Source organism: Poecilia mexicana, unplaced genomic scaffold, assembly GCF_051168715.1.
Source record: "Poecilia mexicana isolate PSO_F unplaced genomic scaffold, ASM5116871v1 scaffold_2, whole genome shotgun sequence".
NCBI classification, from domain to species: domain Eukaryota; kingdom Metazoa; phylum Chordata; class Actinopteri; order Cyprinodontiformes; family Poeciliidae; genus Poecilia; species Poecilia mexicana.
Genome location: NW_028263371.1, coordinates 21,593,676 through 21,605,753, shown reverse-complemented (window position 1 = coordinate 21,605,753; position 12,078 = coordinate 21,593,676). Strand labels below are relative to the sequence as shown.

General features: G+C 41.2%; 2 protein-coding genes and 1 pseudogene across 2 annotated transcripts in view; 2 read left to right on the top strand and 1 right to left on the bottom strand.

Annotated features, from left to right (window-relative positions):
* The window catches only part of LOC106912754 (ribonuclease inhibitor-like), a 61,032-nt gene that overhangs the window by 25,600 nt on the left and 23,354 nt on the right, over positions 1-12,078 (bottom strand). The window lies entirely within an intron of this gene.
* LOC148160596 (uncharacterized) lies at positions 1,765-4,814 on the top strand (annotated as a pseudogene).
* LOC148160595 (uncharacterized) lies at positions 8,893-10,605 on the top strand. Its single transcript, XM_088003818.1, has 2 exons — positions 8,893-9,883; positions 10,425-10,605. Exons 1-2 carry the CDS (start codon positions 8,923-8,925, stop codon positions 10,481-10,483), a joined length of 1,020 nt encoding a protein of 339 aa, XP_087859944.1. The 5' UTR covers positions 8,893-8,922; the 3' UTR covers positions 10,484-10,605.

Genomic DNA, 12,078 nt, shown 5'->3' with positions numbered 1-12,078 from the left:
GATGAGTAAAACTAATCCTAAAAGCACTTGTAGGATTTATGTTCAATATTTCCTCTTGCAGTAACTGATGAAAAGATTCCTTTCTAAAAAGAGAGCGCAAATAAGTATGACAATTTTTGATGAACTTTCACTTTTAGGCCAGTGTTTTGACCCCACCTACTGATTGACTGCAACAAAGTTGGTAGCTTACTGGCCTTGCCTGCCTTTCATGTTGGCCGCATTTTCTGTACGGACTTTTTATTTTTCTCATTTTCATTACTGACCTTACTTGAAGGGAAAACTTAAGGCTTACAAAACCTTTGTATGTTCTGTCCTGGAGGGGATACTAAGAAGCTGGTTCAGTTGTAAACTAGGTTAAGTTAACCTTGTATAGGTAAAGCGCCAATTTTTTTTTTTTTAACTAAATGATGCCTGCAGGTATATCTATTAAGTTTAATTTTGCCTGTACTTGGTTGTGTACATTACTTTAAGTTTGACAAATTTACCAGTATATATATAAAAAAGAAGTCATTCAAACTGCATTTGCCTTGTTTTACGTTTTACTTATACTTTTCATTACCTTACTTGAGTAGATCCATTATTGCAGTAATTTCCATACTTAAAGACGAGACATTTCAGATGCCTTAAGACTTTAACTGAAGTAAACTTTCTGTCAGTGACTTGGATTTTTACCTAAGTCATATTTTGGAGAGATGTCTGGTGGTGGAGTGATAATGACAGGCTTTTTGATAAGTTACCCTGAAAGGTTACAGGTTTCTGTGCTCCAGTTTCTTTATTGCCTGTATCTGTTTATCCTATGTGAGACACCGATCTAACACATGTTCTGTCTTACCCTTTCCAGAAACGAGAGCTGTCATGGGAACATGTGCGTCTACATACATCCATGCCATCCGAGTCCCTCACCAATTTTGACCAATCAGGTTTTGAATCTACAGTTTGTTGGTGGTGTACTGTAAACAGGGACGTAGACGGGATCAATTTCATTCATTACAATGTGCCAAACTAGGTAACTGGACACAGGCTGACTTCGAGGCGGTTCATGAGCAGCTGGCCTCTACTTCACTGATGGCTTTCCAAAACTGTATAGCTCTTGACATGTTGCTGGCTGAGAAAAGAGTGGGTGTGTGTTATCTTTGGAGAAAGATGTTGTAAATACCTGCCAAACAACGCAGCAGCCGATGGGAGCCTGGCGGAGGCCATTACGGGGCACCGAACCCTTAATGGCAAAATGAAGGAAGCCTCTGGAACAAACACCTCTATGTGGGATGCATGGTTGGAGGTTGTTGGAAGGTACCGAACCCTTGTGTCCTCTGCTTTGGTATCAATGGCAGTCTTTGCTGCCATTCTAACCTTGTGTGAATGCCGTTGTACTTTTTGCCTGCATTCTTTGTTTAACTGTATCATCACCACAGCAATTTTGCCCATGGAGGACCGGATGGCACAGATGTATCCTTTGTTCGTAAAACAAGCTGAGTCTGAAACAGAATCCTCTGCTGAGGATTCCCCTCACATGTATTTAGATCCTAGTTTTTGAACTGAGTACAACCCTTGAGAGTAAAAATATTTGCGTTCTTAAAAAATAAACCCCCAGCTGAAAATCATTTGAAGTGGCTGTTTATAAGGGCTGTGAGACTTAGAACAAATATTTGATAAACAGGGGGGAATGTTAGGTAAATTGTATTATTATCAACTATTTGTTATACTGTTTTATATGTTCTTAGTTTATGTACTCTTATTTGGTTTAGTCATATCTTTTAAGGAATGTTAGATATTTTTTGGTATTATCATTATTACTTTAGTTCATATTCAGTCTAATGTTAATCAGTATTATTGTGATTTTGAGTTTAAAGTGTTCTCTTCCTTATGTGTGTATAAACTGACCTGGAGGTTACGACTGTCTGTTTATCTTCATGTGAGACAGTTAACTCTGTGTTTCCCAGATCTTAAATTCTTCTTGTGTTAGTTTGACCTAGAGCTGAACTGGGCTCAGACCGTAGATCAGATATCACACCTGGAACTGAGTTGCTGGTTTGTTTAGGTTAAATGTTTTACGACCTCTGTTGTTTTCCTGACTGCCCCCTGTGACTGTTTTTCTTTGACAATAAAAGAAGGAGCTCGTGTGGAAGGAGATCAGAACTCTCTGTGAACGGCTGATGAAGTTGTTGGCGGAAAGTTTTCCTTTTGCAAAAGCTTGTCTATAGAATTCATATACGTTGTCTGTGGTCTTTTTATATAGGTTCAAGAAAAAGTACCTATCATTTGGTGCCGAAATCCGGGATCTCTCAACCCCCCCCGCTGACAGGCAGAGGAAGACGCGCTGAATCCGTGCACGGCCAGAGTCAACAGGACCTGGAAAGAAAGACCCAGGAAGCAAAATTCTTCGCTGGGCCAGCGACACATGTCCGACTTTGTCTGCCAACGGCGGAGTGACGAGATCCGACTGGATAACCCGAAAACTACAGAAACGTAGGTGAATTTTAAAATGACTATTTTAGAGGTTAGAGTCCTTGTCAAACGGCGTTTTGACTAAAGTCCTAGAGGTTTGAGTCCTTGTCAGATACCAGCTTGACTAAAGAAGTTATAAGGGTCCCAGTTGACAGAGTTTCAACTAAAGGCAAAAGGAAAGGCTCTTAGAGAGCCTCCTTATTTAGAGGACACCTCTTAAGGGTAAGTCCTCATGAGATAGGAAGTTTATTATTACTGTTCTGTTATTACTGTGCTGATATTGCTGTTTGCTTGCTGCTTTGATGTGTGTGTGCGTGAAAGAGTGATTGGAGGTTTAAATACTGCTCAGTATTTTACCTCATATAATACAGTAGGGTTGTAAGCAGCAAACCTCTTGTGGATGCAAAGGCGAGATTCTCCCACTCAAAAGAGTTGAAGTGGAGAATACCACAACAAGGTATTTTTAATTGCTGGCCTACTGAAAAGATCTCCAGTTCATAGGACTCCCTAGGAGTCAACAAACCTGGACTAAATTTAAATAAATAAAAGCTCAAATTGCAAGTAAGTTGAATAATGGGAAATGCAAATTCTTGTAATTCCTCACTTATTGAGGGCCCTGATGGAGATGAGAAGTACATGCTGTCCAGATTTCCTGGTAGCATTGTACACATGAAAAAATGGAAAAAGAAATATAAAATAGATGGAAAACTAAAAATTGATCAATGGCAAACAATTGTGGGAATTTTGGAGAGTAGTGTAGCAAGAAAAAAGGGGATAAAAAAGGCTAAAAAGGAGGATGAATTAAGGTGTGCTAAATTATGGTTAAAAGCAGCCATAGACAGGAAAGAACAAATTAAAAAGGTAAAAGACAAAAAGCTTGTAGAATCAAATAACTTATTTGTAAGGCCAGAAGACAATGAAATGGTGTTAACCAGATGGAATGCTCCAGTGGGGCAGGAGGGGGGGCAGGTACGGCCGACTGCTCCTCCCCCGGCCGCTGCAGCAGCTCCGTCTGCTCCTGTCTTAGTACCAGGAGAAAATGAGCCCATATTTAGAACAGTTCAAACTCCTTCCCCAAGCAAGCAGGCAACCTTACCCTCAACTCCTCCAACTCTCACTCTAACACGATCCCCACCTGCCAAACTGACCACAGATCCAGAGTCAGTTTTCACACCTACCAAAATTTACCCTCCTCTCCCAGTCTCTCCACCACCATTATACAATGAAGAAGGTGCAGGTCCAAGTGGTCAGGGACATTCATATAATCTGAGAAAGTACAGAACTCCTCGAGTTATGTACAGTCCTGAAGGGACAGAACAATATCAATGATAGAGGTCCCAAATCCTAATCCTAGAGATGGTCAGCCGCAACATATTTATGTTTTCAGACCTGGACTTTAAAAGAGGCCAGAAAGGCTGTAGAAGGAATAACACCTGTAACAGAAGACCCCGATAAATGGATAGAAGACATGACTGGATTAATCCATTCATATAGACTAAATGGGGTAGAAGCAGGAGAAGCAGCTATGTCCTCATTAGGAAAAGATTGGGCAAAAGTGAGGGGAAATTATACAGGGAAAGCAATTGATAATAATAATATTTTAGCTCCAATTCCATACCCTCAAGGAGCTAACCCTGCTCTCTCTGATGATTTTAAAGCACAATGGGACCCGTTGTGTGAGAGAGTTAGAACAAATTTTGGTAAAAAGGCAAATTATAGTCATCTGTCAGGGATTAAACAAAAAGTTGGAGAAGACGTGGACGATTTTCGTCTGCGGTTTGAGGAGTTCAAAGTTCACAGTGGGATCACTTATGATGAAGGACTAGAAAGTGTATATCAACAACAACTAAAAAACGCTTTAATGTCTAGTTTCCGCCCTGAAATTGAGGGCTGGATCAAAAAACACTGGTTGAATATGATGCTGCCTCAGTCCCACAGCTGATGACGTGGGCACGTCATGCAGAAAAAGTAGTCAAAAAACCAAAAACAGGATCTGATGTTTTTCATCTGGAGGATTTTGAAGAAGTAGATACCTCTGTTTTTTTCCGTGGCTCCTCAAGAGGCCGGGGGAGAAACAGAGGCAAAGGAGGTCACTCTAGGCAGCGACCCCTAAGTCATAAACCAAAGGACAACGATGTCTGCTGGCATTGTGGCGAGCCAAACCACTGGGCAAGACATTGCCCAGAAAACAAAATAAATCACCGGAGAGGTGGCAGATGGGAGAAAAAACAAAAGTCTAACTCCTCAGCATGACTAGACTCTGCCACACTCAAACAAAAAATACCACTAGATCAAATGGATGAAATAGTGGACATATGTGCAGCCTGGGATATGTTAAATGCATTAAAAGAAAAACCTTACATCACACTGATTGTGGGGAAGAAGTTGAATTTTTATGTGACACCGGTGCATGCAAAACAGTTCTAAAAACTAAAATAGAAGGTGTAAACCCCACAAACGAGTCCATTTGGGTGAAGTCTGCCGATGGACAAACACATAGAGAAAATATGTCAAAAAATACATCTTTTAAAGATCCTGAAACAGGAATTAAAGCAAAAGCTTCTGTTGTAATGTCATTTAAGTGTCCAATAAATCTGTTAGGTAGAGACCTAATGACAAAACTAGCGATAGCAGTAGTCCCTGTACAAGATGGCATGAGGGCTGTCAGACTAAAACACTCTGATCTGTACACAGTTCATAAGGATGAAAAAAATCTATTCTTATGATCTAAAGCCAGCTGACAATCCTTTTGTCCCAGAAAAGCTTCTTAGGGAGGCTCGAGGACAACTGGACATACCTGAAACAGAAATGAACTACAATCAGTTGCATGTAACAATGAACATCCTAAATGATCCACAGGATGATTATGTGCAGAAGTTTTTAGAAACAAATCCTGTGACACTTGCTGTGACTGAAATGTTCACAGACCGAAGGTCATATGCAGCTGTGACTGTGCTCCTTCCGACTAGTCAAAAAGAGCTGTATAAGTTACCTGCAAACCCACACATCTCGCTTTTTAAGCCGCATAATATTACATGGGCAGATGTAGGTAACAGAACTAAAATGGCTTCTGAAGCCACTGATTTTAAAGAAGGTGAAGATGGTTGGAGCTACAGCCCTAGCTGTGATGTTTGGAAACAATCACTTTGTGAAGTTGTTACAGGCACAGCTCAAGTTCATGCATTTGAGTGACACATGAACATATTTCTTACAGAAAAAGAGGAAGCTGAATTAGCTGAGCTTCCAGATAACTTGTGGACAAAAGGTCCCTCTGATGTTGGCTTACTTGGTTCAATTCCCCCAGTGCAAATTAAAGCAAAATCTAGCTGGAGGCCCAGGGTAAAACAGTATCCTTTAAAACCAGAAGCACTGGACGGGATTGAACCAGTAATCAAGGGTTTGTTAAAAGGAGGAATCATCAAAAAATTTTCAGATTTTCCTTGTAACACACCTATTTTTCCTGTTCAAAAGGCAAACAAAAAAGACTGGCGCATGATTCAGGATTTACGTTCAGTCAATGAAGCAGTTCAAACAAGAGCACCAAATGTGCCAGACCCACACACGCTGTTAAACTCACTAAAACCAAGCAATAAATTCTTCACAGTAATTGACCTCAGCAATGCTTTTTTCTCTGTACCCATTCATCCAGATTCACAGTTCTGGTTCGCATTTACCTACAGAGGTCAGGGGTATACTTATACCAGATTACCCCAAGGTTTTGCGGACAGCCCAAGCTTATTTTGCGAGGCAATTATGGCCTGTTTATCTGATTTCCAAATATCAGAAAAAAGTCAACTCTTGATTTACGTTGATGACCTGTTAATAGCATCTGAAAGCGAGGAAGCATGCAGAGCAGACTCACTCGCTCTGCTGCACCACCTCAGTAAGACAGGAAACAAAGTAAACAAAGATAAGCTGCAGTGGGTGAGACAAGAAGTGAATTATTTGGGACATACACTTTCTGTTGAGGGAAAGCCGATACAAAAAGCGAGAAAAGAGACAATTTCTGAAGCACCTAAACCAGAAACTAAAAAGCAAATGATGTCTTTTCTCGGACTTTGCAATTACTGCAGAGCCTGGATTCCACACTATGCTGAAAAAACTCAGGCTTTACAGGATTTGATTCATGGCACCCCAATGGCTATGACTGACAAAATAACTTGGAATCCAGAAGCTGAGAAAAGTTTTATTGAATTAAAACAAGCACTAATGCAGGCAACAACTTTGATTCTTCCAAACTATGAAAAAATCTTTGTTCAAACTGTAGACTGCAGGAATGGATTTATGACCTCTGTGTTACTACAAAATCATGGTGATAAGCTAAAACCATTAGCTTTCTATTCAAAAAGGTTAGATCCAGTAGCACAATCTTTACCAGACTGTGTGCAAGCAGTCTGTGCAGCAGCGTTAGCAGTAAACATGTCGGCTGACATAGTTTTGTTTCACAAAATGGAGCCGTTAGTTCCACAAGCTGTAGATGTTCTACTTTTGCAGAGCAAAATGAATTTGCTCTCACCAGCACGACACCTTTCGTACACGGCAATACTTTTGTTACAACCACATATTGTAATAAAACGGTGTACGATTCTGAATCCAGCTACTTTGCTTCCATTACCTTGTGATGGAACTCCACACAGCTGCCTAGAAGCTACAGAGCACTTGCAGCTTCCTAGGCCAGATCTACAGGACACCCCATTAGCAATGGGAGAAGTCTGGTTTGTTGATGGGTCATGTTCAAAGGACCCTATGGGTAAAAACCAGACAGGTTATTCTGTTGTTGCTTTGCCAAATGAAATAATAGAAGTAGAAAGAATTTCCAGCACTCATTCTGCACAAGCAGCAGAATTGATCGCTTTGACTAGGGCATGCGAACTGGCTGAGGACAAGCATCTGACAGTGTACACAGATAGCCAGTATGTTTTCTCTACGTTGTTTTATTTTGCTAAACAATGGGAGCGTAGAGGAATGACAACATCTACTGGGAAACCAGTAACTCATGCATCTTTGCTTAAAGATCTCTTACAAGCAATACAACTCCCAACTAAACTAGCTGTATGTAAATGCGCAGCTCATACAAAAGGACAAGATGAAGTTTCAAATGGGAACAGACTAGCTGATAAAATTGCAAAAGAAGCTGCAGCAGGGAAGCATGGGAAAGGAACTTTCTCAGCACAGACTGAAGGAGAACAACAAATGATAAACAAAGCAGTGCTAAAAGACATGCAGGACAACGCACCGCAGGTTGAAAAACGGATGTGGATAACTAAGGGTGCGAAAATTAATGATGAAAACATTTTTGAAGTTAATAACAAACCGGTCCTTCCTAAATCTTTATTTAAAGCAGCAGCAATTGTGACACATGGGCGCTGCCATGTGTCAACAGGGGGGATGGAAACCATAATACAACATTTCACAACATATGGTTTAAATTCTTACTTAAAAAATTTTTTGTACTGCATGTCCAGTCTGTGTGAAATACAATTCTCAGGGAAACATAAGGCCAAAACGAGGCAGGTTCCCAAAACCATCTTATCCGTTTCAAACCATGCATATGGATTTTATTGAACTTTCACAAAGTGGGCCATATAAATATTGTCTAGTGATGATTGATGCTTTTTCTAAATGGGTTGAAATAGTTCCAGCAAAGCATGCAGATGCTTTGACAGTAGCTAAGGCTATTTGTAAAACTATTATCCCAACACATGGCATCCCACAGACTGTTTATAGTGACAATGGACCACATTTTGTAAACCAAGTGATACAAAACATGGCTACACACTTGGGAATGACATTGAAAAACCACTGTGCCTATCATCCACAGAGTGCAGGTCTGGTGGAAAGAACGAATGGTACCGTGAAAAGCAAATTAAGAAAATGCATGGCAGATACTGGCCGGCCCTGGCCAGAATGCTTAGATTTAGTGAAGCTCTATATGAGAATCACCCCGACAGCTGATGGTCTAACACCTTTTGAAATAATTCATGGGAGAGCTTACAGATTGCCTCTGTTTGCTCCAAACTTACAAAAAGCTGATGAAGAACAGACATTAGCAGATTATATGATCAGGACTCTTAAACTAAAGGAAGTGTCCAGTGCAAATTTACTGCCTTCTGATTCTCTTCCTGCACAGGAGGCCACTCCGATAGAGCCTGGTGACTGGGTCTACATAAAGGTCATCAAACGAAAGAACTGAGCGAGTCCACGGTGGGAAGGACCGTTCCAGGTGCTGATGACCACACCAACAGCTGTAAAGATTGCTGAAAGACCCAGCTGGATACATCTCAGTCACTGTAAGCTGCAGAGAGTGTTAAACCCCTAAAAGTCGGAGTAGAGAGGAAGGAGAGTTCTTCTGAGAGCTTCCGGGGTACAAAGGGGAGTTACTTTATAGTAGTAGCTTGTCTCAAACCCGGTGAAGAAACGCTAAGATTCTCACTCCTTTAGTTTGGGGGTTCTGACATCTTTGTACGCCGAGCAGCAATGGGGACTCCATATGCCAGATGGACCTTCTACTGCGCTGTGACTGCTGTATGCTTGATGTTTGGAGGAGGAAGCGAGCCTGAGTTCCACCCACACGACTACAGTACCAATCTTTGGTGGAAACTGATGAACAGAACCGCTTATGAGGGACATGCTGTGAACTGCTACGTGTGTGCGCAGCTGCCGGTTTCCATACACAACTCAGGTCTCCGACCAGGTAACATTACTGACGACAAACAGATGTGTCTCTATGTACTAAGCACCAGACCGCGGCGCATCCCACCCCTAAGGGGAGACAGACCACGTGAGAAGGACTATTCAGCTGACCTCCGGATGGGAGAGGCTGTGCAAGGACTGTTTCAATCTTTAAATTGTTCACTTGCAGACGATGTACTTCCTTTTCCGTCATCTCAACAAACTATATGGAAAATACCAGAGATCATTTCGTTAGCAGGAGCCAAAGCAGGATCTCTGAGGAACTGTGTTTATAATAATGGACATGTTGTTCTAGGGACGTTGCCCTGGAACTTGTGTAACAGAGTTTACACCTACTGCGAACCGACACAGGATTTCATCGACTGCACAGCCTGCAGGGGTCAAAGGGCGACTCCACACTGCAAAGTCTGGAAGGACAACCCAGACTGTGACAACTTGCTTCAGGAGAGGAGTTTCAACATCACGCATAAGACAAAGAGGAGACAAGTGACAACACTGTGCAGCGCCATAGTGCCAGGAGATTATGGCTCACGGATGTTGGCAGAATGGTACTACATATGCGGGAATGAAGCGTACATGTTCTTGCCGAAAAATTGGGGAGGACTGTGTGCTGTGGTTCCTTTGATCAACCCGATTGCGTTCATCAGGAAAGCACAGAATGATCTACACACCCGCTCCAAACGAACAGTTATGTCAGAGGTCAAAAGATGGGGAGGCCTAACAACACATACCGGAGTTCCATGGGAATTCAGGATTTGGAACGGCGGAGAAAAATTCATGCAAAGCCTGTTTCCATGGGTTGGTCTAGGAGAGATTCGGGACCACGTTGAGATAAACAGGTACGGATTACTGCGACTAATCAACATCACATACCAGCTGGCCAATGGCACCATGAAAGAACTGACTGAACTGAGAAACATGGTTATGCAAAACCGTGTTGTCCTGGACTTTCTCACTGCCCCTCAGGGAGGGGTCTGCAAAATTATTGGCCCGACGTGCTGTACCTTTGTGCCAGATGAAGCAGGAACTGGAGGAACTATTTCTGACGCTCTATACGAGCTGGAAGATTTAAAACAGTATGTGGAGAGTGGAACACGCGGCTCACCCTCTTTTGATTTGCTTTCATGGCTTACTTCTGGACCATGGTGGTCCTTGCTGTTAAAGCTCGTGACACCTGTTCTGATTGTTTTAGTTCTGTTCTGTCTTTTCACAAGTTGCATTATTCCTTGTCTACGACATATGATGTTTAAAACAGTTAACACAACTGTTATCAACTATCAGCTGACAAAGGCATCTTATGAGACAACTGAAGATGACTTGTTCCAAGTTTCTGACGATTTTCTGAACAATGATGAATTTCTGTAATCAATAAACAGATGAATTCATTTGCTGAATGATTCCTGCACCGAAAATGTGGAAACAAGTGGTGTAGTGATGAGAAAACTGCATTTGATTTTTGCTGTTTCTTTTATTTTCATTTTTTGTCATTATATTACATTTATTCATTGTGTATTTTCTGTGTTTAGCTTAGGAAAAAAAAAACAAAAAAACTTGCATTTATTGGTTCTTTTCTTTTCTTTTTTATGCTTGGCTTTTGCATAAAGTTTACACACATAGTAAAATGATAAAAAGGGGGGAATGTTAGATATTTTTTGGTATTATCATTATTACTTTAGTTCATATTCAGTCTAATGTTAATCAGTATTATTGTGATTTTGAGTTTAAAGTGTTCTCTTCCTTATGTGTGTATAAACTGACCTGGAGGTTACGACTGTCTGTTTATCTTCATGTGAGACAGTTAACTCTGTGTTTCCCAGATCTTAAATTCTTCTTGTGTTAGTTTGACCTAGAGCTGAACTGGGCTCAGACCGTAGATCAGATATCACACCTGGAACTGAGTTGCTGGTTTGTTTAGGTTAAATGTTTTACGACCTCTGTTGTTTTCCTGACTGCCCCCTGTGACTGTTTTTCTTTGACAATAAAAGAAGGAGCTCGTGTGGAAGGAGATCAGAACTCTCTGTGAACGGCTGATGAAGTTGTTGGCGGAAAGTTTTCCTTTTGCAAAAGCTTGTCTATAGAATTCATATACGTTGTCTGTGGTCTTTTTATATAGGTTCAAGAAAAAGTACCTATCAAGGAATGTTTCTGTATTGTTAATAACTCTGGCTTGCTTTCTCAGAAGGCCTCTCTGAAGAAGAGCAGTGACAGCAGCTCTTCACAGAACGCCCTGCTTTGACCTCTTAGATAGCTATAAAACCATCGCCGTGAAGATTCACAACTTATCCTGCTTGATCCTGGGTCAGGAACTAGATAAGCTAGTGCGAGATAGATTGAGTTGTTAGCGATAATCTTGGTGCTGTGACTGTGTGATGAAGTGTTTTCCCCTCCCTTTAGAGTTACAGCGCTCTCTGTGATTAGGGATCCTAAAGACAATAAAAAGAGAGGGGCAGGCAAATGTGCTTCAGAGCAGTAGGAGATTTGTAACTGAAAGCACATCTCTGTCTGTTCTCCTCGCGAGTATTAAGAATCTAACTCTCTCTTGTCTTTCCTGTGTTATTTGCTGTGTTTAATAGCTGTCAACTCTGACAACCTCCTAACACACCTGGTCCAGATTCATGTGCTTCAGCTGGTTCTGATGTCTGGACCTGAATACTCATGTCCTGAAGAACCTGCAGCCTGTTGAGCTCAGAGAAAAACTCAGTGGTCTGGATTTTTTCAGATGAAGCTGAAGTTGGTTTCTGATGGGAGAAACCAACTTCTTGGCTAAACGGCTAAAGGGCGATTTGACCTAATTATTCACCACTTTCATTTACAACACATATTTGAACCTGGACAAGATTAATATCAACTAATAGCAGAATATTTAAAACTAAGTGTGGTTTTGGGGAAACCTTGAGGTGATTTATGGAACTTCAGTAAAGGGTGATTTCATTCTCTTTT